The 18,367-nt window shown below is 63.0% G+C and overlaps 1 protein-coding gene across 10 annotated transcripts in view; it reads right to left on the reverse strand.

Moving 5' to 3' along the window:
- Nucleotides 1-18,367, reverse strand: part of HDAC4 (histone deacetylase 4) — a 266,392-nt gene that overhangs the window by 30,179 nt on the left and 217,846 nt on the right. For 9 of the 10 annotated variants that reach the window (XM_064485328.1, XM_064485331.1, XM_064485329.1 and 6 more), the window contains 5 exons: nt 15,376-15,633; nt 12,156-12,342; nt 10,111-10,244; nt 8,047-8,167; nt 2,284-2,330 (listed from right to left, as the gene is read on the reverse strand). In XM_064485328.1, coding sequence (XP_064341398.1) covers nt 2,284-2,330; nt 8,047-8,167; nt 10,111-10,244; nt 12,156-12,342; nt 15,376-15,633 — 747 coding nt within the window. The remainder of the gene's footprint in view (nt 1-2,283; nt 2,331-8,046; nt 8,168-10,110; nt 10,245-12,155; nt 12,343-15,375; nt 15,634-18,367) is intronic. The other variant, XM_064485330.1, reaches the window with a different exon arrangement.

Here is an 18,367-nt window from a genome sequence, read left to right on the forward strand (position 1 = left end):
TTTGAGGCTAAGTAACCAGAGCCCAGAGGGAAGCTGCTCTGACCCTTCACGTGCTTTGAAGGGTCTCTGTGCTCAGTGCTCCTCCTGCAGGACCCCCGGGGCCAGGAATTCCTGTGACATCCCGCCCAGAGTGAGGGACAGACCCCCAGCCCCGCCGCGAGACTGCAGGCTGCCACTGTCTCCAGACACCCGACAAAACTTTCCACTGCTTTGGGGCCTAAATCCTCCGGCTGCTGGCCACCAGCTCCCCACGGACCAACCTGGGATGGTCAGGTTGGAGCCCTGAGTCCCAGAAGTATGAAGCTCCAACTCCAAGGAGAGTTGGGGCGACCCGCAATGCGGGAGCTGGGACCACAGGAAGGAGCAAGTGTCCCGCAGCTCCGCACAGCAGAGGCCGGGGGCAGGCGAGGACGGACGGCGAGGGGAGGCCCCTCACGGAGGCTCATGGGGCGTACGGGGGCGGCCACACTGTGGGCATGCCGTGGGCCTTGGAAGCCACGGGGCCTGTGAGGGGCCGCCCCTGGGGCAGGGACCTGGCCAGGGGAGGGCTGGGAGGGCAATTCACCGACACCAAATCCTCAGTAAGGGGAAACTGGCATCAATGAGGAGCTGAGCAAAGTAGAAGCTTCTCTTACTGGGCTTGGGGAAGAAAGGAGAACGCCTGGAACGCCGTCACACACCCCAACGTCAGTTCAGGTAGTTCTCGGGAAGGGAGAAGCAACCGTCCCTCCCGACTCACCACGCGACCTCCACCTTTCCACCGACGCTCGGGCGCTGTGGCTCCCCCGCTGCCCGACACCCCAGGGCTGGCCTCTGGCTCTGGAAGGAGGCACCGAGGCCCGGGAGGGCTGCACTGCTCCAGCGGCTCAGTCCCCGCTGAGCCCGGGCAGCCGGGCTGGCGCTGGGGTTGAGTCTCTGCCCCCGATTAGGGGCAGCTACAGAGAGCACTGGCAGGTGGACAGTCCTTGCAGCCAGCCTCCGGCTCACACTTTCCGCTGATTATTCCGACAGGCTGGCCTCTCGACCCACCTGGGCTTGGGGAGCTCTGTGCATCTCCGTGCTCCAGGGCATTTTTGTGCAGAGATGCGAAGGTGGCCGCTGGTCAGCCTGCTGGGCTGGATCTGGACTTCATGCCGGGGAGGGGTGGCGGGCCCAAGGCCCCAGGCCCGAGTTCTCATTTAGTTTTCATTTGCGAATTGTAAATCCTGCCCTGCACGGCAGGCTGCTGCAGGGCAGTGCGAATCCAAGCCTTTTCAAGTCTGGCCAAAAATTTGCCCCGAATTAAGAGATTGCAGCCTATTTACAACACAAAATACAGTAACTCGAGGAGGCTTGGTGGTGGTATGAGTGAACGCCGTTTATTCTCTTTCTGACAGGATAATTTTCAAAGCAGCGATTTTTGTAAGGACTCAGGAAGAAAACAATTTCGTTTCATTTCTGTAACAGAATCCAGACCCGGAGTCTCACCCTGCGATCTGTAATTACGCGCACACCGGCTGCTGCGCGGTTCCGGCCGGGATGGCTTTGTTGTCCCTGCGGTCCTCTGGCCTCCCTGTGACGGGGGCAGCACTTCCCAGGCTGGGAAGCTCCATGGCCAGAGACTGGCTGGGAGGGGACTGGTCTCGCCTCCACCCCTCCCTCATCGGGGGACGGCAGGAGGGGGTGGCCCCTTCTCCATAAAGGAGAAGCCGGAGGTGGGGAACCTCCGCTGCAGAGATGGGGGAGGCCCGACTGGTTCAGCACCCCCATCGCGGGCAGGGAAGCCCGAGGTAAGTAAAGACGCTGGTTCTCCTAAGTGTCCACCTGCCCAGGTCTGCTTGAGAGCTCCGGCTCTGAAGCAGCTCTGCCCACCCCACGTGGCCCAGGAACACCGTGCCCCGCGGTCAGAGCTGCACCTGGGGCTTCGGGTTGGAGGTCAGATCTGAGATCAACACACACCCTGCTTGGTGATGGATTCATGACCTGCGTCGAGATGAGTGGACTACGGCTCCGCGGGTCGGACGGGGACGGCCCGCACACCAGATCCCGTTTCCCAAAGCGAGCCGTGGTGCCAGACGACCTTCCCGGAGGAAGGTGCCCCAGACCCGCCATCAAAACGCTTACAGGCTCACAGGGCCTTTGAAGCCACATGTGTGAGCAGTGGGGCAGCCCCACCCCCAGACCCTGTTTATGGAAAACACCTGGCAGTAATGACCTGCTCTGCAGAAAGCAGGGCTGCGATTCTGTGACCACTGGGACCCTCGAACCACCAGGACGCGATTTACACATTAAAGAAAAACTTACCCCGACACCACCACAGGGCAGCCTGACAAACACCGACGTTAGGGAGCCTGTAAGGAGAAAGAGAGCCAAGGTCGGGCGGGCAGGGTCACTGGGCGCGCGGCCTTCAGGGAGCACGGTGCTGGTGGGGCCCACAGCACTCTGGGGCTCGTGCAAGACACCCCAGGTGCCCGAGCGCAGAGGGGCAAAGGGCTCGGAGGCACCACTGCCTCACTGTGGGCTGCTGCCAGCGCGGCATCTGTGGGTCCAGCCCTCGCAGAGGACTGTGAATCTCCATGGCAATGGCCCACTCCTTAAGGGGCAGGGAGACCCCACCGGGGGCTCCTGCCTGCCTCCAGCCCGTGCTCCTGCACCTCGCGTGGACCAACCTGAAAGGCAGCGTTCAGCGCCCCCCTGCCCCCGACACTGGCTCCAGCCGCCCTCCCCAGCTGTGAACAAGGGAGGGGCCTGGGGTTAAACACCGGAGCCAGCCCTTCACATACGGAGAGGTCTTTCTGGAATGTGACTAACGGCCGCAGCCCCTCCCCATCTACAGGTGTTCCAAGTTCACTCGGTGGGGCACAGCTGAGAGACCACGCGGCCCTGCAGCTGGCCATGCAGGAAGGCCTGCTGGGGCCCACGCTGCAGAAGCCAGCCCCCGACCAGGAGGCACAGGCCTGTCCCCCCACCAGGACAGGGACTATCTTCTTCCTCAGTGTGATCCCAGTGCTGGCTGAGGACTGGCCTAAAACCCACCTGTCCTGAAGGGCCAGAGGGCCTTCCCCACAGCAGAGTGGGCAGCCCAGGCTCCAACTGGCTGCTGCCCCCAGCCCAGAGAGCCTCCCCATTCAGCCGAGCTGCTCCCCGCTCGCCCTTACGCCTCCCTCCCACTGCGGCCCCCGGCCTTTCATGGCAGATTCCACAGCCCAGCTCTGCACCCCACTTCCCCGAAGGGGCAGAGCCACGCCCAGCGCAGGAAGGCTCACTGCTCCCACCGCCCTCTGCAGGGCCCGGGGCACCAGCTCCGCTGGGGACACTCGTGAGCTGCGCTCCTGGGGCCCCAGGAAGGAAGCAGGACGTGGGTCACAGACCTGGTGTGCTCACTGGTCCTGCGTCCCCGGGGAGGTCTGTGCCCACCTTGTCCCGGCTCCAGGCCTGGACCACACTCTAGACCAGGCCCGGCCCTGCGCCTTCCGGTCGCTCTCAGAGGCGAGCTCTGCCTCCCACACGCGGTGCGGGGCAGCGACGCACAGCTGGCTGCCCCTCCCTGCCACCCCCAAGGTGCCTGGACAATGTGTCCCACCCTGGGGCTGCTTCTCCCTGCGCACCCCCGCCCGGCTCTGCTCCGGGTCACATGTCGTCCCCTGGATCTGTGGCTGACTTCGGTTCCTGCGCATTTTCAACATCAGTTAAGCTGCTGCTCGACAGAGCCACGTGGCCTCCAGCCCCTAACCCTGTGAGGCCAGGGCACGTCTGCCGGGCTCGTCTGTGTGCCCTGACCGCTGGCCCACAGCTGGGAGTAAGCAGGTCTGCAGGCGGGCGGGGGGGCCAGGCAGGCAGGGAAGTGACAACCAAGGAGAGCGGCTGCTGGGAGGGGTTGCTTGGCCTGCACTGGCCCTGTGGGGGGGGTGACCCTCAGGGAGCCGACCGGAGGGCAGGATGGGGGCAGGAGAGGGGGTGCAGGCGCCGGGCCTCCTGCTGTCTTGTGACACATTCTCCTCACGGCCTGTTTAGCGACTGAGTCACGGAGAGCAGCACACATCTCTCCTCCACGGGGCCGCCCCTGAAACCTGGGCGTGGCTCGAGGTGACAACGGGGCTCGGAAGGGCTTCATGACAGTTCCCGTCACATCAGCAACTGTTCCAACACGTGGGAATGTGATGCTGGGGACGTGGGGGCTTTCTCTCCAAGAATTCAAGCGTTCGTACAATGAACTCACATGGATCGGTGTGTGTGTGTGCAAATATGAGTGAGAGGGCTCTGCTAAGACACTGGACTTCGGTTTTTGAAATTACAGACGGTAGTGTTTGCATTAACGCCATAGATCATCTGACTACTTTGAGTTTGCTCGTCATCCAGCAAGCAAAGGCCAAAGTTAATAAAAAAAAAAGGGTAGGGTAATGCACATTCAGACCCTGACCTGGGCTTGGGTGGGCGGCAGGGCCTGGAGCTCTGAACAGGGGGCTCCTGGCCAGAGCCCGGGGGGCCCGGCGGCGTGCTGTCTGCGCGCCCGGCCTCCACCCGCCCCATCGAGTGCCTCCTGTGCTGGCCTCCGCGTTCCAGGGCCACCGCTGCCTCGGCTGGGTCACAGAATGCTCAAGCCAAGAGAGGGGCCCTGACGCATTAAGGACCAGCCTTGTGTCCCCAGTCCCCGCGGGCTGGGGGGTGCTGGCTTTCCTCTGGAGCGGCCACTGCTCCTCGGGCTGTTCTAGGAGCAAAGGGGTCCCGCGACCCTCCCGCTGACCCCTGGCCCCGCCCTCCTAGGCCGCCAGGCCAGGCTCCTCTCCCAGGTCCCTGCCATCAGAAGACAAACCCTGACTTCCAGGAACATCCAAGGTGGGGACAGACCAGCCCCTCCAGTGTCTGCAGCTCACCTCAGCCCGGCCACGCGGCAACACCCACCACACCACCTACTCAGGCGTTTTTGCATCTGGTTTAGAAATGCGTGGATTCAATTAAAAGAGGAAGGGAGATCCCACGGTACACGTTGGAACACCCAATTAGGGCAATGTGGCCAGCGTCTGAGATAGTCACCACCCATCACTGCATCTGGAATGCAGCCACTGATGATCATGACCTCTCCCGGTTAGGACCACCACCGGAAATTTAAAACCCGGTCTCAAGTGGAAGAAGTGATCTGAGTAAGTGTCCTCGTAGCCACAAGAACTGATTTGAAAGCACAAAGCTTGGAAAAAGAGAAAAAGGAAACAGAACGGACATGAATCAGACACACGCTCACAGTACACGTTCTGCAGCAACACACTCGGCCGCAAACTAAACACCAACTACGCTCACACGGCTGCCTGCGGGGAGGAGTGGGTCTGAGACGATGGGAAAACATTTCAACAAAGAAACCACCAACAGCAGAGGGGGCTTCAGCGGACGGTGATGCTGGATGAGCTGCAGAGGGTCCTGTGAGGCGAGGGTCGCGGCTCAGCAGGCGGGAAAGCCACCTCCTGCCCACCCAGCGCTTCCTCTTCCCCAGGAACCTGCGCCCTGGCGTCTCTCATCTCATCGCCTGTCTTAAACCTCACCCACCTCCTGGAGGCGGACGCCCTGCCTCCGCCCCAGGCAGGGTAAGGGTCCTCCCATCTCTGCGTCCCTACCCTCTGCTTCCCGAGTCCGGGAGTTGGGGTGCTGATCTCGGTGGGCTGACGGACGCCGGCCCTTTGAGGATGGACACGGAGCACCAGGGTGGGCCGGGCAGGCCCTCCCAGTGGCAAAGGAAAAGGTGGGTGGGCCGTGAGGCTGCACAGTGCACTCGGGGACCCCTTCTGACTCTGGACACCCAGCGATGGTTGAGGGGGTTACCGGCCTGTGGGCGGCAGTGCCAGTGCCATCATGGGACCCATGGGCAGCCTCTCTGGGAGGGGAGAACACTCCATGCGCCAGGCTCCACCCTGGAAGGAGCCGCGTCTGCTGGAGGGCCCTGGAGGGACCTGGCGCTCAGCCCCCACGCCTTGCCGCAGACTCCACACTTGGCCCCGTTCAGCTCCTCCCTCCGAGGCCGCTGACCCTCTCCCCGTCCACACTGTCCTGGTCCTTGAAGGCTCCTTTCCAAAAAGTTCTGCCTGGCCTTGGGCCGGACCCTCTCCCCTGGGCCCCCCGCTGGCACTGTCTCATTTCTCGACATTTCTGTGGGATCCAAGCCTCTTCCTCTGGGCTCCCCCAGTGCCCCCTGTCGTCCTCTGTGAGCCCTGGGCCCCTTCTTGGGAGCCAGCCAGCTTAGACCACCCCGCACCTCCTGAGACCCGCTCCGTGACTTGGGGTGCGGGGCCTGGGCTCCGTGAATACCCCTCCCAGCTCAGAGGACATGGATGTGTTTTGGGGGGCTGAGGGGAGGACGTCACACATACTGAAGAGCCTGCCTCATGAGCACTCCTCCACGGGGGACAAGCACCCCACACGGCCCCTCCACGGGGAACAGGGCTGCTCCCCTGTGGGCCAAGCTGCACTTGCCCTTAGCTTCTGAGGCTGCGTCCCAAGCACGAAGGCCCCGCTTAGAAAGCCACACTGAGGAGGGAGCAGAAACGTGCCGTGCGCAGCCAGGACAAAGGGCCTCGGCGGCAGCAGCCCCAGGACAGGGCAGACCGCGGGGAGCCTCTGGGTCGCGCCCTGGCACCCACTTCCTGGGTTCCAGGTGCGTCTTGGGGAACAGGGCTCACGGTCGCGGAGTGCCACACGCCCACTTCACAGGTGAGAGGCGTGTGGCTTGGTGAGGCTGCTGCGCTGGTGGGACGTCAGCCTGGGGCTGCCGGGGCCCACCTGCCCGCGCAAAGCAAGAGTCTTCAGCAACCGGAGCCGGTCAAGAGCTGGGGCGTGAGACCGACGTCTGGTGACTTGAAGGCCCGGATCCAGCTGTACCTGACGCCCCGAGGGATCTTCTCAGTTATCTGAGCCAATAAATTTCATTTTCTTTCTCTCTCTCTCAAAAAAAAAAAGTGGGCATTGGGGCTCAGGAAGCAGAACAACTGGCCCCATCAAGGTCAGAGCCCACATCTCCTCACAGCCCCGCCAGCCCCATGCTCTCCGAGGGCTCAGGGCCTACAGGGCGCCCAGCACAGACGACGCACTCCCTGAGTGCGTGAGCCAACAAATGAACGCCCGTGTGAGTGCGTGAGTGCATGAGCGAAGGACAAGATGAACGCGCACACGAGGGAGAGGGCCGCGCTGCAGCCAGGTCCCCAGCAAGGGAACGCCTGCCCGGTGCAGGGCCGGGCGCAGAGCTGGCCTCTTCAGCTTCAGCCACCGAGACGTGGGGAAACAGCACACAGCACGCCCCTTCCCCTGCCCCGCCCGGGACCCCAGCGTTTTGATTCCCAGACTCCTGCTCTGCCGCTCTGGCTCTGGCTGGGGGCAGGGGTGGGGGAGCGCGGGGGGGGGCTCTCTCCGCAGGGGGCAAAGGCGGGGGTGGGGAAGGAAGCCCATGGCTGGTGACTGTCTGGGTTCGAAGTGGCTGGGAAGCTGGGGTGGAAGTTACCCAGACTGAGTGGGTGAGTCTGTGCCTAGGACCCAGGGGGCCCTTCCCACCCATCAGGACCCACCTGCCTCTGCTGAAGACCACCTTATGGGGAGACTCCCCCCACACCCTCTGCCAGAGCCGAAGCCCCTGGCCCCGGGGGCGGCTGAGGCCACCTCGTCCACAGCGAGTACTTTCAAGGCTGTGTCTGGCCGATCCCGTAACACTGAAGTGTGGCCCCAGGCCGACCCCAGGCCACTGCAGGCGAGGGTTGGGGGGCCCTGGGCCAGCTCCAGGACCCGAACTCCACTTTTCAGATTCTGCAAAACCAGTGGTTCTCAGCCCGTTTTCCTCCCAGCAAACCCGACACAAAGCAAGAAACCAACTGCCCTGTAAAGGCGGAGGGAGCGACCTTCCCCTCCAGCCCCTCACCTGAGAGCCTGGCCTGGCACCACGGAGAAGAGCCATCCCTGCCCGGCCGTCCACGCAGAGCCGGGGGCGACACTCGGCTGCGTGGCCAGGGGCCCGAGGGCAGGACGGCGGGGCCTTGGGCGAGGGCAGGGCTGGAAGCAGCCTCGGCGGTAAAGGTAAAGAAGGCCTTGAAATACCTAGAAGTTTCTTACTGTCCAGTTTCTGCCTGTTGAGGGGGTTCGTGCCGTAGAGCAGGGCATGCGCCTCCGAATGCACTGTCTGCAGCTCCTCCAGGGTGGCCTTCCGACCACGGATGCACTGCGGGGACAGAGGGGAGAGGGCGCTCAGGTCACCCGGGCGTCTGCTGGGCTCAGGCTCAGCACAAACCAGCACCCCAGGGGAAAGGAGGTTCTACATGAGCACAAAGTTGTGCGGTTATTGCGAAGTAAAAGGCAACATCACCCAACACGGTGTCTTTAAAATACTTAAAAAATGTTTTAGAGGGTTTACGCTTTAATGATAACATAGAAAAACGTTTTAAAAAAGATAATTCCAGCCTTCAACGCTTTAACCTTCACTGTCACACAGGTGACTTGGCACCAAATTACTGCTCTGCTTTCCAACTGGCGGGATCTGCTCTTAAAAAAAGAAAGGAGCTGCCTAGGGTGGTGGGGCTGCCACTTAATTCTCAGGAAGGGGAGCCAAGCCCGACCCCGCGAGCATCGCTGAGCGTCAGGTAAAGCAGCCTTCCTGGGAGCAGGGCTGAGGGACAGCCTGCAGCACGCCTCTCCCCCCAACCAGCAGGCCATTCCCCCCACCAGCGGGCCTCTCCCCCCACCAGCGGGCCTCTCCCCCCACCAGCGGGCCGTTCCCCCCACCAGCGGGCCTCTCCCCCCACCAGCGGGCCCTTCCCACCATCAGTAGGTCCGTCTGCATTTTTCTTCGGTTTAGAAATTCCTCAAATCCAGACCCCTTGGCTGTTCTCAGATTTTCCCCGGAAACTGACATGAACACCACTACTCTTGAGTTGAACTACATTTACTTATTAACCTTTTAGAATGAGGCTGGTTTGTAAAGTGCGATTTGAGCTGACATTGTGCACTGAGGGGCGATCTGGGGGTCAGAGTGACGCAGGAAGAGCCAGTGTGACCCCGGAGGGCCAGGGGACACGAGGGGCTCACAGGGCCAGCCGGTGTTCCCGGGCACAGACGCAGAGGCAGGCCAGGAGCTGCACTTGCTCTGGAAACCTCGGGGAGGCTCCCAGCAGACGCCCGCACGTGCAGGGGTGAAGGGAGAGGGTGCTGGAGGCAGGCGGCCTGGCCTCCCAGCGTGGAGACAGCCACGAGGCTGCAGAAAGGCTCTCCCACCCCCTGCACCACCCTCCCCACTGCTCTGGGTAGGGGACCGGCTGGGGGAGCTCAGTGGGGTGGGCTCCCTGCCCCGCCTGGAGGAGGATGCATCCAGGATGTGTCCGCTGGGGCAATGCTGCCCCCCAGTGGTGCAGACTCACCGGATCCTGGAGCCAGTGCCCACCACTCTAGCCCTCACCAACTTCAGGGTCCCTGTCCTCCCCAGAGGGCCTTCAGGACGGGATTCTGGACCCAAGTTCCTGCTTTCCCCCCCAAAACTCATGCATCACAATAAAACTGGAAAAGAAATGTGGCCATGTGAGACAGACTGCCCTCAACTCCTAAATACTCTGGCTTCGCAAGGAGGTGGGGCTGGACCCAGGGAGTGGGATTCTGACCAGGCCCCCCACACCCCCAGCGATGTGCCGCTCCGGCCCTGGCCCAGGTGATGCTGGGCTGTGAAGGATAGATGTGGGTGGGTCTCTAGCTTTCCAGGGTCACTCTGCAGGGCAGCACCGCCCTGTGCCCAACCCTGGCTTTGAGGGTTCCCAGGGTGGGGGGACAGTAGGTCCTCACTTGGTGGGCACATGGGGGCTGGGCATTGATGGGGGACACAGCTAGGGAATAGCTTCCCAGGGAAATGACCAGGAGCAGAAACGTGTGAGAGAGGGTGTACGATGGGGTGCAGGACAGGGGTGCAGGAGAGGCGGTGCAGGATGGGGGGGGGTGCATGAAGAGGGGGTACAGGACAGGGTGTGCAGGACAGAGGCGGGCCTTCCCACAGGCGGGACATGGGCTTTTGGGAAAACAGCTTTGGTCTTCTCCCAGAGGGTAGGCCTGTGCACCTGCAGGTGCCCTGTGTCCCCCCAGGCAGTCACACACTGCAGCCCTGGTGCCCTGGGGCTGGCTTACCTCGCATTTGCCGCGCAGGCCGGTCTCCTGCAGCCGGGACCAGATGCTCTGGATCCTCCCGGCATGCTCTGGGTGGCTGTTGGTGTTGCCGCAGGCGCACTGGTGCTTCAGCATCAGCGTGTCGTACACCAGGCCTGGCGCGGGGGGCAGAGGCGGGTGGCAGTCAGACGGGTGGGCAGGGGTCCCGGCTGCTGGCCCACCCACCATGGGAGGTGAGCCGCTGCTCCCCATGTGGTCTGAGCCTGGACGCTAGAGGGGAGGAGAGCTGAGCAGCCGTGCTCTGAGGGGCAGTGGGACGAGCAAGGCGCGGAAGGCCCCCTCTGCCGCGGGCTCAGCTCTCTCGCTGTAAGCTGTGTGGCGACGTCCCGGGGCTGTGCTGGCCCAGAAACGAGCGATCTGGCCCCACATCAAGCCCGCCTGCCAGGGCGCCTCTTTGCTGAGGAGCTCGCCCTGTGGACGGGCTGAGATCGGTCTGAGGTTCTTGGGGCTCAGAAGACAAACCTTGTTCCTGCCCTCAGAAGCCTGCAGAGCAGCTGGACGGGTGCGCAGAGCACACTGACACGCTGACACAAGTGCGTTTAAAGTCACCCTAGAGAAGGATGTAAACTGGGACCAGGAACTTGCACCAACCACAGGAGTTTGCACTTTCCACCTGGGTTGAAGCTGAAGGCCGTGAAGGCCTGATGGTGCCCAGAACAAGGTCACTCTCGGGAGGGACGCCCAGGCAGCCTGGGAACCAGCCCGGGATCTGCTGCAGGGAAATGGTGGCGCTCCCAGCTGATGGAAGTGACCGACGTCACTCTGAAGAGGCGTGGGGGGCGGGGGAAGCCACCTGTCTGGAGACGAGGGAGGGCAGGGCCAGGAGGTCTGCTGCCCCCCCGCCCCGCTCCCTCCCGGTGCACCTCCCGGGGGGAGGGTCAGCCCCGGGGACGTCTGCCAGGAGGGGCGGCCTGCTCCCCTGCCCCAGCGCTGTGCAGACACCTCACTCGCGGGTCTCCCAGGGGTGGGACGAGGGTAGGTCGCTGGGCGAAAGGGCGCCCTCGCAGGCAGGGCAGCTGAGAGGGGGCACCTGTCACTGGTGCCCGTTTTTTAAGAAGTGAAAATGAGAACAAACCAAGAAAGTCCATCAACAGAGAGGGGCCACCAGCCGGCACTCTGGGTGACGTCATGCTGGCCCGTGGGGACCCCCGAGCGCCCGGGAGGCGCCTGACGTGGGAGCCTTTCCACTGTGGTCCCGGGCCTGGGGTCGGTCACCTGAGCTGTGCCTTCTAAGAAGGAGCTCATCTCAGCCAACAGCCAAGGACTTAAGACTTTTAAAAAGCGTCGCCCGCTGATTCTGTTTGGGACACTTTGCATTTTTCTGGATTTCTTTTCTGAAAAGCCACCATTTAACTTCTGGAGAATGACTATGAGCCTTTTCTCTGAAAGTGAACAGCGTCTTTTTAGACCTGCCGAGGAGAACGCAGCCATTTCACTCCGCACATTGCAGTGTGCGGAGACGCAGGGCGTTTTACCAGAGCTGTCTGAGGAAGGATGGACTGTCTGATCTACGTTAAGTTTGTCTTACTATGTCATTGAGAAGAAACACTAGGTGAGTGAGACAGGCGCCGTGGGAGGAGCTCCCCAGGCCGCCCTCAGGTCCAGGGCTGGGGGGGCACCACCCGGGGGCAGCTCTGGGGTCAGAGCCTCAGACCCTGGTGGACGCCTCGCTCAGCCACAGTTCTGTCCTGACTCGTGGTGAATGCCCCCCAGGCAGAAACCGAGAGTCCTGCCAGCAGACGGCTCCCCACTGGGTAGGGGGTGCGGGGCGGATGAACCAGGGCCCTGGCAGTGGCGGGAGGACACTCGGTCCAGAAGCCAGTGCCCGAGCACAGTTCTCGCCGTGCACCCGCGCACATATGCTGGGGGGCTACCCAGGCCACACAGGCAAGGCCAAGGGGCTAAGCCAAGGGGGGAGTGGGGTGATCAAGGGCAAGTGCCCCCCCCGGCCCCTCGCCCTCCGGCCCACGCAGGCCCCAAGGGGGCGCCGCCCCCGCCCTCCTCACCTGTGGTGAAACGCGGCTTGCTGGGGGGCTCCTGCACAGACATGGGGAAGGTGGCGGACGCAGGGGAGGACTGTGCCCGGGACAGAGGCCGGTGGCCGCCAAAGGACACAGGGATGCCGGCGGCCTCCATGGATGCCTGGTAGTTCCTCAGCTGGTGGATCCGCTGCTGCTCCAGCAGGAGGGCTTGCTGGGGGGGAAACAGGCCACTTCTGTCGTTGCAAGGCGCTCCGCCTCCCGGCGCAAGGGAGACATGTGTCCCCTTCCTGCAGTCACCCACCCACCCCTCCGCTTGCCCCTGCGCAGCGCCCCTCCCTGTGCCGGAGGGGTGGCAGGCGAGCCAGGGAGACTCAGGCCCTGCTGACGAGACTGGAAATTCCCGGGAGACCCTGAGAAGCCAGGTCAGAGATGACAGGGAGGCCTGACCCCGCCTGGGGGCCGCAAGGGGACCCTGAGGGGGGGTGTGGCAGCCACAGGAAAGGGCTGCCCAGGAGGGGCTGGGAGGTGTGAAGGACGGGAGGGGCTCAGCTGGCTTGGCCGCCCTGCAGATGCCAGGGCACAGCCGCCCTCCCGGCAGGGCCTGCTGCCACCTGGTGGTGCCCAGGGTGCCCGGTCTGCACGCCCGGACTTGGTGAGAGAGCACGTGATTGTGGGAGATGCTGCCTCTCCTCCGTCCCCACTCCTCCCCGTCCCGGTCTCAGGTCCTCACGTGAGGACAGAAGGGGTGGCTGAGGCAGAGGAGAGGCACGGGGCCGGAGGGGTGTGGGCGCGCCCCTCTGAGGAGTCAGGACCCGGAGGGGCAATCCCCAGGGCCCCACTTCAGCCAAAAATAACCAGAATAAACACACGCTTTACATAAAACTCTTTTTCACAGAAATCAGGTTTCACATGGAGAACTGGCTTCTGTGCGAGATGCTGCAGGGCCTAAACCTGAGGCAGGAGCCTGAAAACCAAAGGGCCTCAGCCCGAAGGCGAAGCCACCCACAGCACCTGGAGCCGGGGATGCAGGGCCCCACAGCCAAACCTGGACGGGGCTCACCACCCCATCCTCTCCGCTGCACTCTGAGCCAGTGGAGAAACACACAGGGGAAGCTCCACGAGGGGCTGAGGGGCAGACGGGAGAGGGCCTGGGACCCAGGCTCTCAAGGAAGGTGGGAGGCAGGTCTGTGGAGCTTGGGTCCCAGGGATGCAGACCCGACGGGAGACCCCTGGGAGGCAGGCAGAAGGAGAGGTGGGGTCCTGGAGGTGACCTGCCAGGGGGCGGCTCTGTCTGCGGGGAGCAGGGGCTTCCTCCCGGGGCAGGTGGGAAGGAGGGAGGGGCAGGACACCCCACTGCACAGGCCCAGGTGCCAGAGACAGCAAGCTCCTGGGCGACCCTGAACTCCAGCCTTGCCCTCATTCCTACCAGGCAACGCTGTCACTTGGGAAGACCCCTGTCCCCTGCGTGATGAGCAGGCCCTCGACCAGGGTTGTCGCTGGGCTGCAACCACAGGGGAGGAGAGCACCTCGGCCGGCTCCCAGTGCCCCTGCTGCCTTTAGGACACAGAGCAGAAGAGTGGAGAGGAATAGCCAGGGACAGGGGAGCCTGGGGAGGCCCTGCAGGGAGTCAGGGGCAGGTGGCCGCACCCGGCACCTCCCCCCGCCTCTGCTGACGGAGCTCCCGAAGGCTCACACAGAAAAGCAGCCCTCTCCAGACACACGCGGCCTGTAAAACGCGGTGACGCCTTGTGTTTCAAATCTGCTGACTGCCACCTGTGCCACCAAGGTCCCCTGACAAGGAGCTGTGTTTGCGATTCTCCAGAGGACACAGAAATCAAGGGTTTCTGATGCCTGTCTCAGCCTGGTTTTCCTGGGTGAATGCTGACCACTTTACCACTGATGAGACGCTGGCCCTAAAGGTTCATCAAAACGTCTTCCAATCTCACATAAGCGTGAGTTCTCGTTACAGCAAGGGACCGGTGACCTTCATGAACTTTCGAGGCCCCACCACCGGCCTGGGAGCGAAGTCCCATCTCGGGTCCTGCCACCTGACGGCCCGCCAGGCATGGAGGGAGTCGGCATGATGGCAAGACAGCGACTTCCTCGTGCTGTCTCCTCCCAGCTTCCCCTAAGCGCTGTTTCCAGTGCCCTTTGTGGAGCAGTGGCTGAGCGCTAACAATGTGGCCTGAGGAATCAGCCAGGCCGCCTTCTGGATGAGAAACAGGGAAAGCATCGCAGGGCCAGCTGCCTGCATTGCCCCACCCCGCAGTGCAGAAGCCGGGGCGGGCCCGACGGCTGCCAGAGAGAGGCCTCCAGAGAAGGCAGCGCTAATCCCATGCTGCACACAAGGGTCACCTGCCTGTTTTCATTGCAGGTGCTGCTGGGAGGCAGACAAGCAGCAGGGGTCCCGCCGGGACTGTCAGAGCGGAGGAGGGGCTTAGGGGGCGGCCGGCACGAGGTCCAGCAGGGAGGAGCGGGCGAGCCAGGGCCTCGCACCCAGGCGTCCAGCTCCACTGATGGATGACTTGATTAGATACCAGATTCCGCGCCCAGCTTGCCAGGAACAAGCCAGCCCCCTGGGGCACTCGGGCTTCTAACCCGGGGTTGCCGGCCAGTGAATCTTGGTGTTCTGCTGACCTGGCAGCTTTACTTTTCACTGTACGTCAACGACGCATTCATTCAGCGGATTTACCCATCAGTCTCTCGTGAGTTTGTCGGCTCACGCCAGTGCCCAGGAACCATACCGCTCCGGGCGCCTGGGCCACGCTGCCTCCCTGGATCTGTAAAGCTGCTCACTAGGTCTTCTTGGCCCAAAAGGTCCCGGCATCAGACACTGAGCAGATGCTGCCTGCCTTTTTGATTAATTAATAAATCAGGGTCTCTTCTCTACCTTTATGCTGAATCCACCAACACTTGAATTTGTGTTAATCTACAGCCTACAGACCTGACGGAAACCATCCGCAGGGAGTTTAGGGTCTGTGTTTAGCTGGAACGCAGGTGCATAAACACGGGCAGTGGGCAGGGGCCGGGTCTCCAGGTACAACAGCTGTGAGACAGACGTCTCCCCGCATCTGCCTCCCACATTACAGGGAACATGGACGAGGAGGACCTGGACAGGCAGGAGGAGGGCGGACGCCCTTCTGTCTCCTCCAGAGGTCACTGCCCGGACCCCCGCCCGCCCACCTGCCCCTGCTCCTTGACCCCCTCCGTGCCCTGCCAGCCCCGCCCCGCTCTGCGGGGTCACCTGTCTGAAGAGCAGCTCCTGCTCGGTGGGCTGCCGCTGGCCCGGCTCCGCCTCCCGGGGGGGCTCCACCTCCTCGTCGTCACTCTCGAGGGGCTCCTGCTTCACCTGCACCCCGGCCAGCGCGAGCGCCTCCTTCTGCCCTGAGAGCCGGTCCAGGAAGGGCTCCTCCAGGAGGGCCTGGTGTTCCCGCAGCTCCTCCTCCGTCTCCTCAGGGTGGCTCTCGGGCTGCCGGGCCGGCTCGCTCGGCTTGGGGATGATCTGCAACACAGAGGTAATGGATGGAGCTGGTGTGAGCCAGGCGAGGGAGGTGACGGGACAGGAGAAGGCACGCCACAAAGCCTCATCTCAGACACAGAGGGACCAGTCACCCAGGGACGCGCTCATCCTGCGCCAGGGCCCCTTCTACTCCCCCACGCCGCGTGGGTGCCAGGCGCTGTCCGTGGTGCTGAGGGGGCACACAGCCCAGCATTTGGTGCGTGCTATCAGGCACCTGTGTGCCAAGCAGAGCGAAGCACAATGCGAGTCACGGGCGTCACCCCTCGGCTGCACCTGGGCGTGAAGGGGGAGGCTGACAGTACCCTCCTTCCTTCACGGCCATGGCCTCTGGGAGAAACACCGCCTGTCTCTCCTCCACCTGCCACCCCACCAGAAACTCACACCCCAGCACTCGCTGCCAAGTCCGGGCTGTGTGATGAGCTTGCTGCCAGCACTCCACGGGGGGACAGCTGGCCTCTCTGGCCCTCTGCGGCCCCTCAGCCCACTCACTCCTCAGTCCCCAGTCTGCCCGGGGCCTGCTGCCCAGCATACTGAGCTCTTTGGCAACGGGATCCCTTCTCTGCTGAAGGCTCCACATGCTGGTGACCCCCAAACGCAGGTGCGCAGCCCAGACTGCCATCATTTCTAGACCCATCACCCAATGGCCTGCTGGACATCCGGGCTCGATGTGGATGCCCGGGGCACCGGCACGCACGACCCGATACTGAACTCAGCGCAGCTTCTTGCAAACCTCTCCTTTCTCTCAGACTCCTTCCCAGCGAGTGAACCACTCTCCTGCCCCTGCTAAGCTGCAGCCTGAGCTCCCACTGACCCTCCCCACTCCGTGCCTGCCCAGCACTGCCAGTCTCAAGCATCTCTGGAGTGCGTGCTCCCCGCGACCTCGGGCTCCTGCTCTTCCCACATCGGGCAGCTTGGTCTGTGGGCTGCGTCCTACTTCATTTTGGGAGAGACAGGAACGAGGGTTTAAGGGCTGATGCGAGCCCCAGAGGTTTCCATCTCTGCCCCACAGCACTCTCTCCCACGTGGTGGGGCACAGCCACCAGCCCGGGCATACTGCTCTCTCCTTCTGGGGCTCTGGCCTCTCGGGTCAGCTTGGGTGGGAGTGTCCCCTCCTTTTCCCTGCAGCTTCACTCCCTTAGGGATCCCAGAGGCACCAGCCTCATTCCCCCAGCCTGTCCTGGTGGGGCCTGGCTGGGCGGGGGTGGATGGGAGCTCCGGGCTGTCCGAGGGAAGGAGAGGGGTTTGGAGGTGACGAAGGCCTGGGAGGAGCGTGCAGACTGGGAACGCGGAAGAGCCTGCGCACGGGGCCAACGTCCCAGGCCTCCTCTCCTGCCTCCCTGGCTTCCTTGGAAAATCAGGGCATCTGAGCAGAGCCCTCAGACCCAACCAGAGGAGTCAGGACACTCTGGGATCCCAGGAGGGAGAGCCTAGCTCTGCTGAAGGACTCCTGGACGCCTGGAATGCGCCCACCCCGCCGCCGTGAGAAGCTCTGGGCAGGGGCTGGGATAGCTTGGCTGCTGCCAGCCCCCCTCAGGCCCTGAGGCGGGTGTCTGGGAGGGTTGTCACTACAGCAGTGGAGGCATCGCACGCAGCAGCCCCCCTGTGAAGACGCAGACGCTCATCCTACGTGCGCCAGGGTCCCCGCTCAGCACTGCCACCGCACAGGCCTCTCTCCCTGCTTCCCACGGGCTGGGCTGTGCACTGGGCCCTCGGCAGAGCCACCGTCTGGGGTGAGGCTCGTCTGCCAGTGGAAACGTTGGCAGCGAAACTGGACAAACGAACCAGCTCTTTGTCTGGCAGGGCCTTTGGGAATCTTACGAGTCCCCTTCTCTCAACTGAGTAAGAACGAATGTAACTCCGTATTTGGAACAACAAATTCCTAAAAGCCAGGCTGGAGTTCAGGGACAAAGCCAAAACGGTGAGCAGGTCAGGACATCAGGATGACTGGACGCGCTCACAGTCAGGCCAGCCGGAAGCGAGTCCCAGCTTTCACACTCAGAATTGAGGACGTCGCATTAAAGGGAACCTGCCCAGCTCCAAGGGATGAGTTCCCACCCGCAGCTCCAGAGGACCGAGCCGGTGCATGGAGTGTGGCCGCGGCCGCAGGCGCTGCTGTCACAGCAGAGCGCTGGACTCCAGGCTGCAGGGAGCCTTCAGATACCCTCTTTCAACAGAAAAACGCACTTCTGCCTCTGCATGTCTCCCACTTTTCACAAACTGCCCTTTGATGGTAACGCATTCTCCAGAAAGTTCCCTCACTCAGCAAACCCTTACTAAGCACCACAGCACTCAAGACAAAACACAAACTTCGAAGGTCACACCCAGCTGGAGGGCGGGGCTGGTCACTCCCAGCACGGGAAGGAGAGGTGAACAGAGCCAGCTCCTGGGCCCACCTGCTCCGCCCGCAGACTTTTCTCAGCCAAATGGGGCAGCTGTCTGGAATGTGGACTTCAGGGGAAGTCTGGCGGCCACGTGGAGCTACTGGGAATGTAACTGGGCCGGCCGACCTCCCTAAGGGTGACACCATTGGAGCAGCAGACTGCGCCAGGGATGACGGTGAGCTTGGGGCCCGCCGTCCAGGGCAGCGGGGCGAGGGGGGGCTGCGGGAGCTGGCTCAGGGACTGCCGAATACGAGCCCGGCAGGAGCCTCATTTTCCAAGCCGACAGGCAGACAAGCAGTGCTGGACGGTACCAGACATGGTCGTCAGCTCCCGAG

This window comes from Camelus dromedarius, chromosome 4, assembly GCF_036321535.1.
Source record: "Camelus dromedarius isolate mCamDro1 chromosome 4, mCamDro1.pat, whole genome shotgun sequence".
NCBI classification, from domain to species: Eukaryota; Metazoa; Chordata; class Mammalia; order Artiodactyla; family Camelidae; genus Camelus; species Camelus dromedarius.